General features: G+C 52.9%; 2 protein-coding genes across 5 annotated transcripts in view; one reads left to right on the top strand and one right to left on the bottom strand.

Annotated features, from left to right (window-relative positions):
• LOC139232721 (eukaryotic translation initiation factor 4E type 2-like) overlaps positions 1-12,882 on the bottom strand; it is a 104,446-nt gene that overhangs the window by 10,776 nt on the left and 80,788 nt on the right. The window lies entirely within an intron of this gene.
• Positions 1,874-12,882, top strand: part of chrne (cholinergic receptor, nicotinic, epsilon) — a 42,947-nt gene continuing 31,938 nt past the window's right edge. The window contains exons 1-2 of one of the 4 annotated variants that reach the window (XM_070863222.1): positions 1,874-2,152; positions 8,223-8,356. In XM_070863222.1, coding sequence (XP_070719323.1) covers positions 2,110-2,152; positions 8,223-8,356 — 177 coding nt within the window. In that variant the 5' untranslated portion in view covers positions 1,874-2,109. The remainder of the gene's footprint in view (positions 2,153-8,222; positions 8,357-12,882) is intronic. The other 3 variants (XM_070863221.1, XM_070863220.1, XM_070863223.1) reach the window with 3 other exon arrangements.

Genomic DNA, 12,882 nt, shown 5'->3' with positions numbered 1-12,882 from the left:
GTGAAGTGCCTTGTTTTTTCCTACATTAAATGCACTATATAAAGGCAAGTGTTCACTTTTTCCGAAAGTTAAGCTTGATGCTGCAGTATGCACACCATCGCCACACCAGGGTGCTGTTGCACAGTAAGTGTGAAAAAGTTTGCTGGATTCCTGCCTGGGCAAAGTGGTTGCAGTACCATCCCCATTCTGTGTGTGTGAGCCTTGGCGGGCTCAAGACCATCAGATCCAAGCCCAACCCTTGTTCTCACCCAGTGTTTGAATACACACACATTCTCCAGCAGAGCTGGCAACTTTGGCTGTGTTTTCTCATCCCAACAGTGGACTTGCATTTATATAGCACCTTTCACGACCACTGGACGTCCCAAACGCTCTACAGCCAATGAAGTGCTTTTTTGAAGTGGGGTCACTGTTGTAATGTGGGAAATGCGGCGACCAACGTGCACAGCAAGCTCCCACAAACAGCAATGTGATAATGAGTAAATCATCTGTCTTTTTGTTATGTTGATTGAGGGATAAATATTGGCCCCAGGACACCGGGGAGAACTCCCCTGCTCTTCTTCCAAATAGTGCCCTGGGATCTTTTACATCCACCTGAGAGCAGACAGGGTCTCATCCGAAAGACGGCACCTCAGGCAGTGCAGCGTTCCCTCAGTACTGCCCCTCCGACAGTGTGTCACTCCCTCAGCACTGCCCCTCCGACAGTGCGTCACTCTCTCAGCACTGCCCCTCCGACAGTGCGTCACTCCCTCAGCACTGCCCCTCCGACAGTGCGTCACTCCCTCAGCACTGCCCCTCCGACAGTGTATCACTCCCTCAGCACTGCCCCTCCGACAGTGCGTCACTCCCTCAGCACTGCCCCTCCGACAGTGCGTCACTCCCTCAGCACTGCCCCTCCGACAGTACAACAATCCCTCAGCACTGCCCCTCCGACAGTGCGGCACTCCCTCAGCACTGCCCCTCCGACAGTACAGCAATCCCTCAGTACCGCCCCTCCGACAGTGCGGCGCTCCCTCAGTACCGCCCCTCCGACAGTGCGGAGCTCCCTCAGTACTGCCCCTCCGACAGTGCGGCACTCCCTCAGTACTGCCCCTCCGACAGTGCGGCGTTCCCTCAGTACTGCCCCTCCGACAGTGTGTCACTCCCTCAGCACTGCCCCTCCGACAGTGTGTCACTCCCTCAGCACTGCCCCTCCGACAGTGCGTCACTCCCTCAGCACTGCCCCTCCGACAGTGCGGCGCTCCCTCAGTACTGCCCCTCCGACAGTGCGGCGCTTCCTCAGTACTGCCCCTCCGACAGTGCGGCGCTCCCTCAGTACTGCCCCTCCGACAGTGCGGCGCTCCCTCAGTACTGCCCCTCCGACAGTGCGGCGCTCCCTCAGTACTGCCCCTCCGACAGTGCGGCGCTCCCTCAGTACTGCCCCTCCGACAGTGCAGCGCTCCCTCAGCACTGCCCCTCCGACAGTGCGGCGCTCCCTCAGTACTGCCCCTCCGACAGTGTGGCGCTCCCTCAGTACTGCCCCTCCAACAGTGCGGCGCTCCCTCAGTACTGCCCCTCCGACAGTGCGGCGCTCCCTCAGTACTGCCCCTCCGACAGTGCGGCGCTCCCTCAGTACTGCCCCTCCGACAGTGCGGCGCTCCCTCAGTACTGCCCCTCCGACAGTGCGGCGCTCCCTCAGTACTGCCCCTCCGACAGTGCGGCGCTCCCTCAGTACTGCCCCTCCGACAGTGCGGCGCTCCCTCAGTACTGCACTGAGAATGTCAGCCTAGATATTTTGTGGTCTGGTCCCTGGAGTTGGACTTGAACCCACGACCTTCTGACTCAGAGGTGAGAGAGTGACACCCCGACACTGACAAAGGTTAAACACGACTCTTCCGGCTCCACTGCTTCCCCCCAGGGAGGGCACGGGCAGCTGTCCCCCGGACGGACAGAGTATCCCGGGCGGGGAAGGGTTAATCCAGCAGCTGGCATCCACAGAGGGTGTTTGCTGAGCGATCGGACAGCTGTGGCTCTGCGACACAGGAGTTGGAACCCAGCACTACCCGGGGACCCAAAAATAACCCCACATCGCAAGCAGTGCTGCTCACTCGCGAAGGCCCGTGAACACTCACCATGGCCCTGCCACTCCTCCTGATCCTGTGCTTGGTCTTCGAAGGTAAGCTTCGGTTTAACATAAGGAAACTCGATGGATTCGAATGAATTATTATTCTTGTTTATTTCTTCCTAGTTCCTACGTAAACTCGAGCTCATCCAAAATGTGGCTGCCCCGTGTCCTAACTCGCACCGAGTTCCACTCACCCATCACCCCCTGTGCTCGCTGCCCCGTGTCCTAACTCACACCGAGTCCCGCTCACCCATCACCCCCTGTGCTCACTGACCCCGTGTCCTAACTCGCACCGAGTCCCACTCACCCATCACCCCCTGTGCTCGCTGCCCCATGTCCTAACTCACACCGAGTCCTGCTCACCCATCACCCCCTGTGCTCACTGCCCCGTGTCCTAACTCACACCGAGTCCTGCTCACCCATCACCCCCTGTGCTCACTGCCCCGTGTCCTAACTCGCACCGAGTCCCACTCACCCATCACCCCCTGTGCTCGCTGACCCCGTGTCCTAACTCGCACCGAGTCCCGCTCACCCATCACCCACTGTGCTCGCTGCCCCGTGTCCTAACTCACACCGAGTCCCGCTCACCCATCACCCCCTGTGCTCGCTGTCCCGTGTCGTAACTCGCACCGAGTCCCGCTCACCCATCACCCCCTGTGCTCGCTGCCCCGTGTCCTAACTCACACCGAGTCCTGCTCACCCATCACCCCCTGTGCTCGCTGCCCCGTGTCCTAACTCACACCGAGTCCCGCTCACCCATCACCCCCTGTGCTCGCTGCCCCGTGTCCTAACTCACACCGAGTCCCACTCACCCATCACCCCCTGTGCCCCGTGTCCTAACTCGCACCCAGTCCCACTCACCCATCACCCCCTGTGCTCGCTGCCCCGTGTCCTAACTCACACCCAGTCCCACTCACCCATCACCCACTGTGCTCGCTGCCCCGTGTCCTAACTCGCACCGAGTCCCACTCACCCATCATCCCTGTGCTCGCTGTCCCGTGTCCTAACTCGCACCCAGTCCCACTCACCCATCACCCCCTGTGCCCCGTGTCCTAACTCGCACCCAGTCCCACTCACCCATCATCCCTGTGCTCGCTGTCCCGTGTCCTAACTCGCACCCAGTCCCACTCACCCATCACCCCCTGTGCCCCGTGTCCTAACTCGCACCGAGTTCCACTCACCCATCACCCTCTGTGCTCACTGCCCCGTGTTCTGACTCGCACCAAGTCTCGCTCACCCATCACCCACTGTGCTCACTGACCTACATTGGCTCCCGGTTAAACAACGCCTCGATTTCAAAATTCTCATCCTTGTTTATAAATCCCTCCATGACCCTCGCCCCTCCCTATCTCTGGAATCCCCTCCAGCCCCACAACCCCCCGAGATCTCTGCACTCCTCTAATTCTGCGCTCCTGACCATCCCTGATTATAATCGCTCCACCATCGGTGGCCATGCCTTCTGTTGCCTGGGCCCCAAGCTCTAGAACTCCCTCCCTCAACCTCTCCGCCTCTCTCTCCTCCTTCAAGACTCCTTAAAACCGACCTCTGTGACCCAGCTTTTGGTCACCTGCGCTAATTTCACCTTATGTGGCTTGGTGTCAAATGTACTTGTTTTGTCTTAAAACACTCCTGTGAAGCACCGTGGGACGTTTCACGTTAAAGGCACTATATAAATACATGTTGTTGTTGTTGTTGTTGTCGTTAATTTTTCAACGTTTGAAATAGGAGTTGCGTGTTTATTTCTGGATGGGTTTTTTAAATTCCTGCACTTTTTTTTCCGGCGGAGGGTACGTAGACCGGAAATTAAAATCCCAGGCCGGTTCCCGGAAGGTATTGGTGGGCGGATGATATACAGAGAGACAGGAAAGATACACGGGGGCCGATGTTCAGCGAATACTTTAGGCGTTGAAGGGGCGGCCAAGATGTGTGTCTTAAAACTAAAAATGGCGGTTTAGCTCGCGTTTAGCGTGAGGGCGCCATCTTGGTAAAGGAGGTGAAGCCAGCGTAGCAATGGCCGTTACACAGCAGATTGCCGCTTAAAATGCACTCATTAAAGAGGCTGCGCAGCAGTTTGGTGGCTCACGGTTGACCCAATGCCCTCCTAACAGTGACCAGCTGTTTGAAAGAAAGACTGGCATTTATATAACACCTTTCACCACCATCGGACATTTCAAAGCACTTTAGAACCAATGAAGTACTTTTGGAGTGTAGTCAGTGTTGTAATGTGGGAAACGCTAATTTGCGCACAGCAAGCTCCCACACACAGCAATGTGATAATGACCGGATAATCTGTTTTTTTGTTATGTTGGTTGAGGGCTAAATATTGGCCCCAGGTCACCGGGGATAACTCCCCTGCTCTTCTTCGAAATAGTGCCCTGGGATCTTTTACATCCACCTGAGAGAGCAGACGGGGCCTCGGTTTAACATTTCATCCGAAAGGCGGCACCTCCGACAGTGCGGCACTCCCTCAGTACTGCCCCTCCGACAGTGCGGCACTCGCTCAGTACTGCCCCTCCTACAGTGCGGCACTCCCTCAGTACTGCCCCTCCGACAGTGCGGCACTCCCTCAGTACTGCCCCTCCCACAGTGCGGCACTCCCTCAGTACTGCCCCTCCTACAGTGCGGCACTCCCTCAGTACTGCCCCTCTGACAGTGCGGCACTCCCTCAGTACTGCCCCTCCGACAGTGCGGCGCTTCCTCAGTACTGCCCCTCCGACAGTGCGGCACTCCCTCAGTACTGCCCCTCCGACAGTGCGGCCCTCCCTCAGTACTGCCCCTCCGACAGTGCGGAGCTCCCTCAGTACTGCCCCTCCGACAGTGCGGGGCTCCCTCAGTACTGCCCCTCCGACACTGCGGCGCTCCCTCAGTACTGCCCCTCCGACAGTGCGGCGCTCCCTCAGTACTGACCCTCCGACAGTGCAGCATTCCCTCAGTACTGACCCTCCGACAGTGCGGCACTCCCTCAGTACTGCCCCTCCGACAGTGCGGCACTCCCTCAGTTCTGACCCTCCGACAGTGCTGTGCTCCCTCAGTACTGCCCCTCCGACAGTGCGGCACTCCCTCAGTACTGCCCCTCCGACAGTGCGGGGCTCCCTCAGTACTGCCCCTCCAACAGTGAGGCGCTCCCTCAGTACGGCACCTCCGACAGTGCGGCGCTCCCTCAGTACTTTGGTCTTCCCGATACTTGCTGGTCTTCCCAGAGCAAGGAGATGTCCACGGCCGAGTGTTGCAGACTGACACAATCCAAAGTCCAGGATTACGTGCTGAGGGATGCACTAAAGGTTGGTGCAGTCGCCCCCAAAGGCACGATGGGGAAGGGCCAGAGTTTAAGGCCCCTCCATCACGGTAAACCCAGGGGCTGGAATCAGACCCCCCTCGGCCTGTACTTGTTAATCTGCTTGTATACATCGAGCACCATGTACTGAGACACACCTGTGTTGTGCCGTGTATAATGAAAGTCTCTGCACTGTTTAGTAACTAGTAAAGAAATGTAAATGTATCCCCATCCGTTCCGTGTATTACTTTCATCTGCACAGTGCTACCTGTAACGTGATTTACAGATTGTACTACACTGTACCTTGAAATGAAATGCACGCGAGTGTATTGTATGGAACTGCTGTCAGCATCCAAACAAATTGTATGGAGTTGTTGACCGCAAGGTACTGAGCTATTTTCCAATGTATTGTGAAAATTTTAAATTAATAAAGTATATTTTTGGGAAAAAACTGCTCCTCCAACAGTGCAGCGCTCCCTCAGTACCGCCCCTCCGACAGTGCGGCGCTCCCTCAGTACTGACCCTCCGACAGTGCGGCACTCCCTCAGTACTGCCCCTCCGACAGTGCGGCACTCCCTCAGTACTGCCCCATCGACAGTGCGGCGCTCCCTCAGTACTGCCCCTTTGACAGTGTGGGCGCTCCCTCAATACTGCCCCTCCGACAGTGCGGCGCTCCCTCAGTACTGCCCCTCCGACAGTGCGGCTCTCCCTCAGTACTGCCCCTCCGACAGTGCGGCGCTCCCTCAGTACTGTCCCTCCGACAGTGCGGCACTCCCTCAGTACTGTCCCTCCGACAGTGCGGCTCTCCCTCAGTACTGACCCTCCGACAGTGCGGCGCTCCCTCAGTACTGCCCCTCCGACAGTGCGGCGCTCCCTCAGTACTGCCCCTCCGACAGTGCGGCACTCCCTCAGTACTGCCCCTCCGACAGTGCGGCGCTCCCTCAGTACTGACCCTCCGACAGTGCGGCGCTTCCTCAGTGCTGCCTCTCCGACAGTGCGGCACTCTCTCAGTACTGCCCCTCCGACAGTGCGGCACTCCCTCAGTACTGACCCTCCGACAGTGCGGCGCTCCCTCAGTACTGCCCCTCCGACAGTGCGGCGCTCCCTCAGTACTGCCCCTCCGACAGTGCGGCGCTCCCTCAGTACTGACCCTCCGACAGTGCGGCGCTCCCTCAGTACTGACCCTCCGACAGTGCGGCACTCCCTCAGTACTGCATTGGGAGCTTCGGCCTAGATTTATGTGCTGAAGTTTCTGGAGTGGGATTTGAACCCACCATCTTCTGACTCAGAGGCGAGGGTGCATCTCACTTCCAAATCGGGGACCAACTATCGTACTTGAAGGGGGTCCTTTCACTTGCTACATAAAAGTTGAACTAACCCTGCCCCCTGATAGCATTCCTTTACCCAGGAATAGCAATGGGACCAACACTGAACTGTAGCCTTGTCACCTCCCAGTGTGGTACGGCTTCATTGCAGGCCATAGGCAGCGACCGAGAGACACAAAGAACATCGGAGGCCATTCAACAACAAAATACCTTTCATGTTCTAAAACGCCCCAAGGTGCTTCAGTGGAGTGTTATAAAACAACATTTGACACCGAGCCACAGAAGAAATTATTAGGGCAGAGCTTGGTGAACGAGGGCGGTTTTAAGGAACGTCTTAAAGGAGGAGAGAGAGGTGGAGAGGTTTAGGGAGGGAGTTCCAGAGCTTGGGGCAAAGGCAACAGAAGGCACGGCCACCGATGGTGGAGCGATTATAATCAGGGATGGTCAGGAGGGCAGAATTAGAGGAGCGCAGAGATCTCGGGGGGTTGTGGGGCTGGAGGAGATTACAGAGATAGGGAGGGGCGAGGGCCATGGAGGGTTTGGAAAACGAGGCTGAGAATAAGAAAATACAGATGACGGCTGACTCCCAGGAGCAGCGTGTCTGGGTTGGGAGGCCTCTGCGATGGCTCCTGGCACCACTGGAACACATGGGCTTCCTCTCCTTACTCACCGTGGATCCGTCTGTGAATGAAGTCTCTTCAGTTGTGGCCTCTGGGCCTGGTCGTGGTGACCTGCCAACATTAACATCGACTGACGGTGGGCTATTTTTAATGGCAGTGCTTCGATTCTATTTCAACCCCGTGAGGAACACACAACAAATATAGACCCGCGAACATTCAGAAATGAGAGTCACCTTTCACAAGATCACACGATAAAGGCAGATGAGGAAGGCCACATTTTAACTCCACTATCTAACAAAACAGACTTTCCCCTACCCCCTCACAGCATCCCAATATCTCGAAATCGACTCCTAGGTTTCCATCTCCACTGCACGACCCTGAGAAGCCTTTGTTCCTGGTATTGTCTGTAGGATTCTCTTCCACCAATTTGAACCTGTGTCCCCTTGACTTACTTTCAAGGTTTTCCTTGCTTTGGATTTAGTTTATCTATAATGTTTACTCAAGTCACGTACAGGAATGAAGAACTAACTTGCATTTATAGAGCACCTTTCCCCACCACAGGACGTTCCAAAGCACTTTGCCTTTACAGCCAATGAAGTACTTTTTGAAGTGCTGTCGCTGTTGTAATGCTGGAAACGTGTAGTGCTGCGCCCCTCTCGGATACCTTCCGACCTGCTCGCGCCCCCACAGAGGAAGTGGCGAGCGTTATTTTGCGGTAGAATTTCTCTGGGGGGGGGGCAGTAACCCCAATATCGCGAGCGGGGCGGGACGTCCGCGCCTGGTGCAGGCTATCACACCTCATGGCTGTTACCCCCCCCCCCCCCCCTTAATCTCTAACATCAAGGCAAGATACTGGAGATACTGGACATCTGAAACAGAATAATCTCTTAATTCACTTATAGCCAGTTCGAATGAAGAAGGGAAAGTCTTCGATAAGCTGATGACCAATTATGACAAGCGTATCCGGCCAGCAAAGTTCTACGGAGATATCATCGACGTGACCCTGAAACTTACGCTGACTAATCTCATCTCATTGGTAAGAAAATTCGTTGCAACTGCATTGAGGCGCCAAAAGTGTCAGGGTGTTTGAATGAATGAGAGAATGCTCAGCTCTTTGCATTGCAATCGTGGGGCATCTACAGTGGAGGTGTCCCCCCAGACAACCGAATCAACTCACTTAACACGTCAAGTGATCGACCCAACCATGTCAATTAAATCCAACACCTTTACCCCTGCCGCTCAACCACCAGTGAATAGAACTGAAAGTGTAGAGATGGTCCATGGAGTATCTGACAGTGTAGAGATGGTCCATGGAGTATCTGACAGTGTAGAGATGGTCCATGGAGTATCTGACAGTGTAGAGATGGTCCATGGAGTATCTGACAGTGTAGAGATGGTCCATGGAGTATCTGACAGTGTAGAGATGGTCCATGGAGTATCTGGCAGTGTAGAGATGGTCCATGAAGTATCTGACAGTGTAGAGATGGTCCATGAAGTATCTGACAGTGTAGAGATGGTCCATGGAGTATCTGACAGTGTAGAGATGGTCCATGGAGTATCTGGCAGTGTAGAGATGGTCCATGGAGTATCTGACAGTGTAGAGATGGTCCATGGAGTATCTGACAGTGTAGAGATGGTCCATGAAGTATCTGACAGTGTAGAGATGGTCCATGGAGTATCTGACAGTGTAGAGATGGTCCATGGAGTATCTGACAGTGTAGAGATGGTCCATGAAGTATCTGACAGTGTAGAGATGGTCCATGGAGTATCTGACAGTGTAGAGATGGTCCATGAAGTATCTGACAGTGTAGAGATGGTCCATGGAGTATCTGACAGTGTAGAGATGGTCCATGGAGTATCTGGCAGTGTAGAGATGGTCCATGGAGTATCTGACAGTGTAGAGATGGTCCATGGAGTATCTGGCAGTGTAGAGATGGTCCATGGAGTATCTGACAGTGTAGAGATGGTCCATGGAGTATCTGACAGTGTAGAGATGGTCCATGAAGTATCTGACAGTGTAGAGATGGTCCATGGAGTATCTGACAGTGTAGAGATGGTCCATGAAGTATCTGACAGTGTAGAGATGGTCCATGAAGTATCTGACAGTGTAGAGATGGTCCATGGAGTATCTGACAGTGTAGAGATGGTCCATGGAGTATCTGACAGTGTAGAGATGGTCCATGGAGTATCTGACAGTGTAGAGATGGTCCATGGAGTATCTGACAGTGTAGAGATGGTCCATGAAGTATCTGACAGTGTAGAGATGGTCCATGGAGTATCTGACAGTGTAGAGATGGTCCATGGAGTATCTGACAGTGTAGAGATGGTACATGGAGTATCTGACAGTGTAGAGATGGTACATGGAGTATCTGACAGTGTAGAGATGGTCCATGGAGTATCTGACAGTGTAGAGATGGTCCATGGAGTATCTGGCAGTGTAGAGATGGTCCATGGAGTATCTGACAGTGTAGAGATGGTCCATGGAGTATCTGACAGTGTAGAGATGGTCCATGGAGTATCTGACAGTGTAGAGATGGTCCATGAAGTATCTGACAGTGTAGAGATGGTCCATGGAGTATCTGACAGTGTAGAGATGGTCCATGGAGTATCTGACAGTGTAGAGATGGTCCATGAAGTATCTGACAGTGTAGAGATGGTCCATGGAGTATCTGACAGTGTAGAGATGGTCCATGAAGTATCTGACAGTGTAGAGATGGTCCATGAAGTATCTGACAGTGTAGAGATGGTCCATGGAGTATCTGACAGTGTAGAGATGGTCCATGGAGTATCTGACAGTGTAGAGATGGTCCATGGAGTATCTGACAGTGTAGAGATGGTCCATGGAGTATCTGACAGTGTAGAGATGGTCCATGAAGTATCTGACAGTGTAGAGATGGTCCATGGAGTATCTGACAGTGTAGAGATGGTCCATGGAGTATCTGACAGTGTAGAGATGGTACATGGAGTATCTGACAGTGTAGAGATGGTACATGGAGTATCTGACAGTGTAGAGATGGTCCATGGAGTATCTGACAGTGTAGAGATGGTCCATGAAGTATCTGACAGTGTAGAGATGGTCCATGGAGTATCTGACAGTGTAGAGATGGTCCATGAAGTATCTGACAGTGTAGAGATGGTCCATGAAGTATCTGACAGTGTAGAGATGGTCCATGGAGTATCTGACAGTGTAGAGATGGTCCATGAAGTATCTGACAGTGTAGAGATGGTCCATGGAGTATCTGACAGTGTAGAGATGGTCCATGGAGTATCTGACAGTGTAGAGATGGTCCATGAAGTATCTGACAGTGTAGAGATGGTCCATGGAGTATCTGACAGTGTAGAGATGGTCCATGGAGTATCTGGCAGTGTAGAGATGGTCCATGGAGTATCTGACAGTGTAGAGATGGTCCATGGAGTATCTGACAGTGTAGAGATGGTCCATGGAGTATCTGGCAGTGTAGAGATGGTCCATGAAGTATCTGACAGTGTAGAGATGGTCCATGGAGTATCTGACAGTGTAGAGATGGTCCATGGAGTATCTGACAGTGTAGAGATGGTCCATGGAGTATCTGGCAGTGTAGAGATGGTCCATGGAGTATCTGACAGTGTAGAGATGGTCCATGAAGTATCTGACAGTGTAGAGATGGTCCATGGAGTATCTGACAGTGTAGAGATGGTCCATGGAGTATCTGGCAGTGTAGAGATGGTCCATGGAGTATCTGGCAGTGTAGAGATGGTCCATGGAGTATCTGACAGTGTAGAGATGGTCCATGGAGTATCTGACAGTGTAGAGATGGTCCATGGAGTATCTGACAATGTAGAGATGGTCCATGGAGTATCTGACAGTGTAGAGCTGGTCCATGGAGTATCTGGCAGTGTAGAGATGGTCCATGGAGTATCTGACAGTGTAGAGATGGTCCATGAAGTATCTGGCAGTGTAGAGATGGTCCATGGAGTATCTGACAGTGTAGAGATGGTCCATGAAGTATCTGACAGTGTAGAGATGGTCCATGGAGTATCTGGCAGTGTAGAGATGGTCCATGGAGTATCTGACAGTGTAGAGATGGTCCATGGAGTATCTGACAGTGTAGAGATGGTCCATGGAGTATCTGGCAGTGTAGAGATGGTCCATGAAGTATCTGGCAGTGTAGAGATGGTCCATGGAGTATCTGACAGTGTAGAGATGGTCCATGGAGTATCTGACAGTGTAGAGATGGTCCATGGAGTATCTGGCAGTGTAGAGATGGTCCATGAAGTATCTGACAGTGTAGAGATGGTCCATGGAGTATCTGACAGTGTAGAGATGGTCCATGAAGTATCTGGCAGTGTAGAGATGGTCCATGGAGTATCTGACAGTGTAGAGATGGTCCATGGAGTATCTGACAGTGTAGAGATGGTCCATGGAGTATCTGACAGTGTAGAGATGGTCCATGAAGTATCTGACAGTGTAGAGATGGTCCATGGAGTATCTGACAGTGTATAGATGGTCCATGGAGTATCTGACAGTGTAGAGATGGTCCATGGAGTATCTGACAATGTAGAGATGGTCCATGGAGTATCTGGCAGTGTAGAGATGGTCCATGGAGTATCTGACAGTGTAGAGATGGTCCATGGAGTATCTGACAGTGTAGAGATGGTCCATGGAGTATCTGACAGTGTAGAGATGGTCCATGGAGTATCTGACAGTGTAGAGATGGTCCATGGAGTATCTGACAGTGTAGAGATGGTCCATGGAGTATCTGACAGTGTAGAGATGGTCCATGGAGTATCTGACAGTGTAGAGATGGTCCATGGAGTATCTGGCAGTGTAGAGATGGTCCATGGAGTATCTGACAGTGTAGAGATGGTCCATGGAGTATCTGACAGTGTAGAGATGGTCCATGGAGTATCTGACAGTGTAGAGATGGTCCATGGAGTATCTGGCAGTGTAGAGATGGTCCATGGAGTATCTGACAGTGTAGAGATGGTCCATGAAGTATCTGGCAGTGTAGAGATGGTCCATGGAGTATCTGACAGTGTAGAGATGGTCCATGGAGTATCTGACAGTGTAGAGATGGTCCATGGAGTATCTGACAGTGTAGAGATGGTCCATGAAGTATCTGGCAGTGTAGACATGGTCCATGGAGTATCTGACAGTGTAGAGATGGTCCATGGAGTATCTGACAGTGTAGAGATGGTCCATGAAGTATCTGACAGTGTAGAGATGGTCCATGGAGTATCTGGCAGTGTAGAGATGGTCCATGGAGTATCTGACAGTGTAGAGATGGTCCATGGAGTATCTGGCAGTGTAGAGATGGTCCATGGAGTATCTGACAGTGTAGAGATGGTCCATGGAGTATCGGACAGTGTAGAGATGGTCCATGGAGTATCTGACAGTGTAGAGATGGTCCATGAAGTATCTGGCAGTGTAGAGATGGTCCATGGAGTATCTGACAGTGTAGAGATGGTCCATGGAGTATCTGACAGTGTAGAGATGGTCCATGGAGTATCTGACAGTGTAGAGATGGTCCATGGAGTATCTGACAGTGTAGAGATGGTCCATGAAGTATCTGGCAGTGTAGA

Source organism: Pristiophorus japonicus, chromosome 20 (genome assembly GCF_044704955.1).
Source record: "Pristiophorus japonicus isolate sPriJap1 chromosome 20, sPriJap1.hap1, whole genome shotgun sequence".
In the NCBI taxonomy this organism is placed as follows: domain Eukaryota; kingdom Metazoa; phylum Chordata; class Chondrichthyes; family Pristiophoridae; genus Pristiophorus; species Pristiophorus japonicus.
This window is presented reverse-complemented; position numbering and strand designations above follow the sequence as displayed.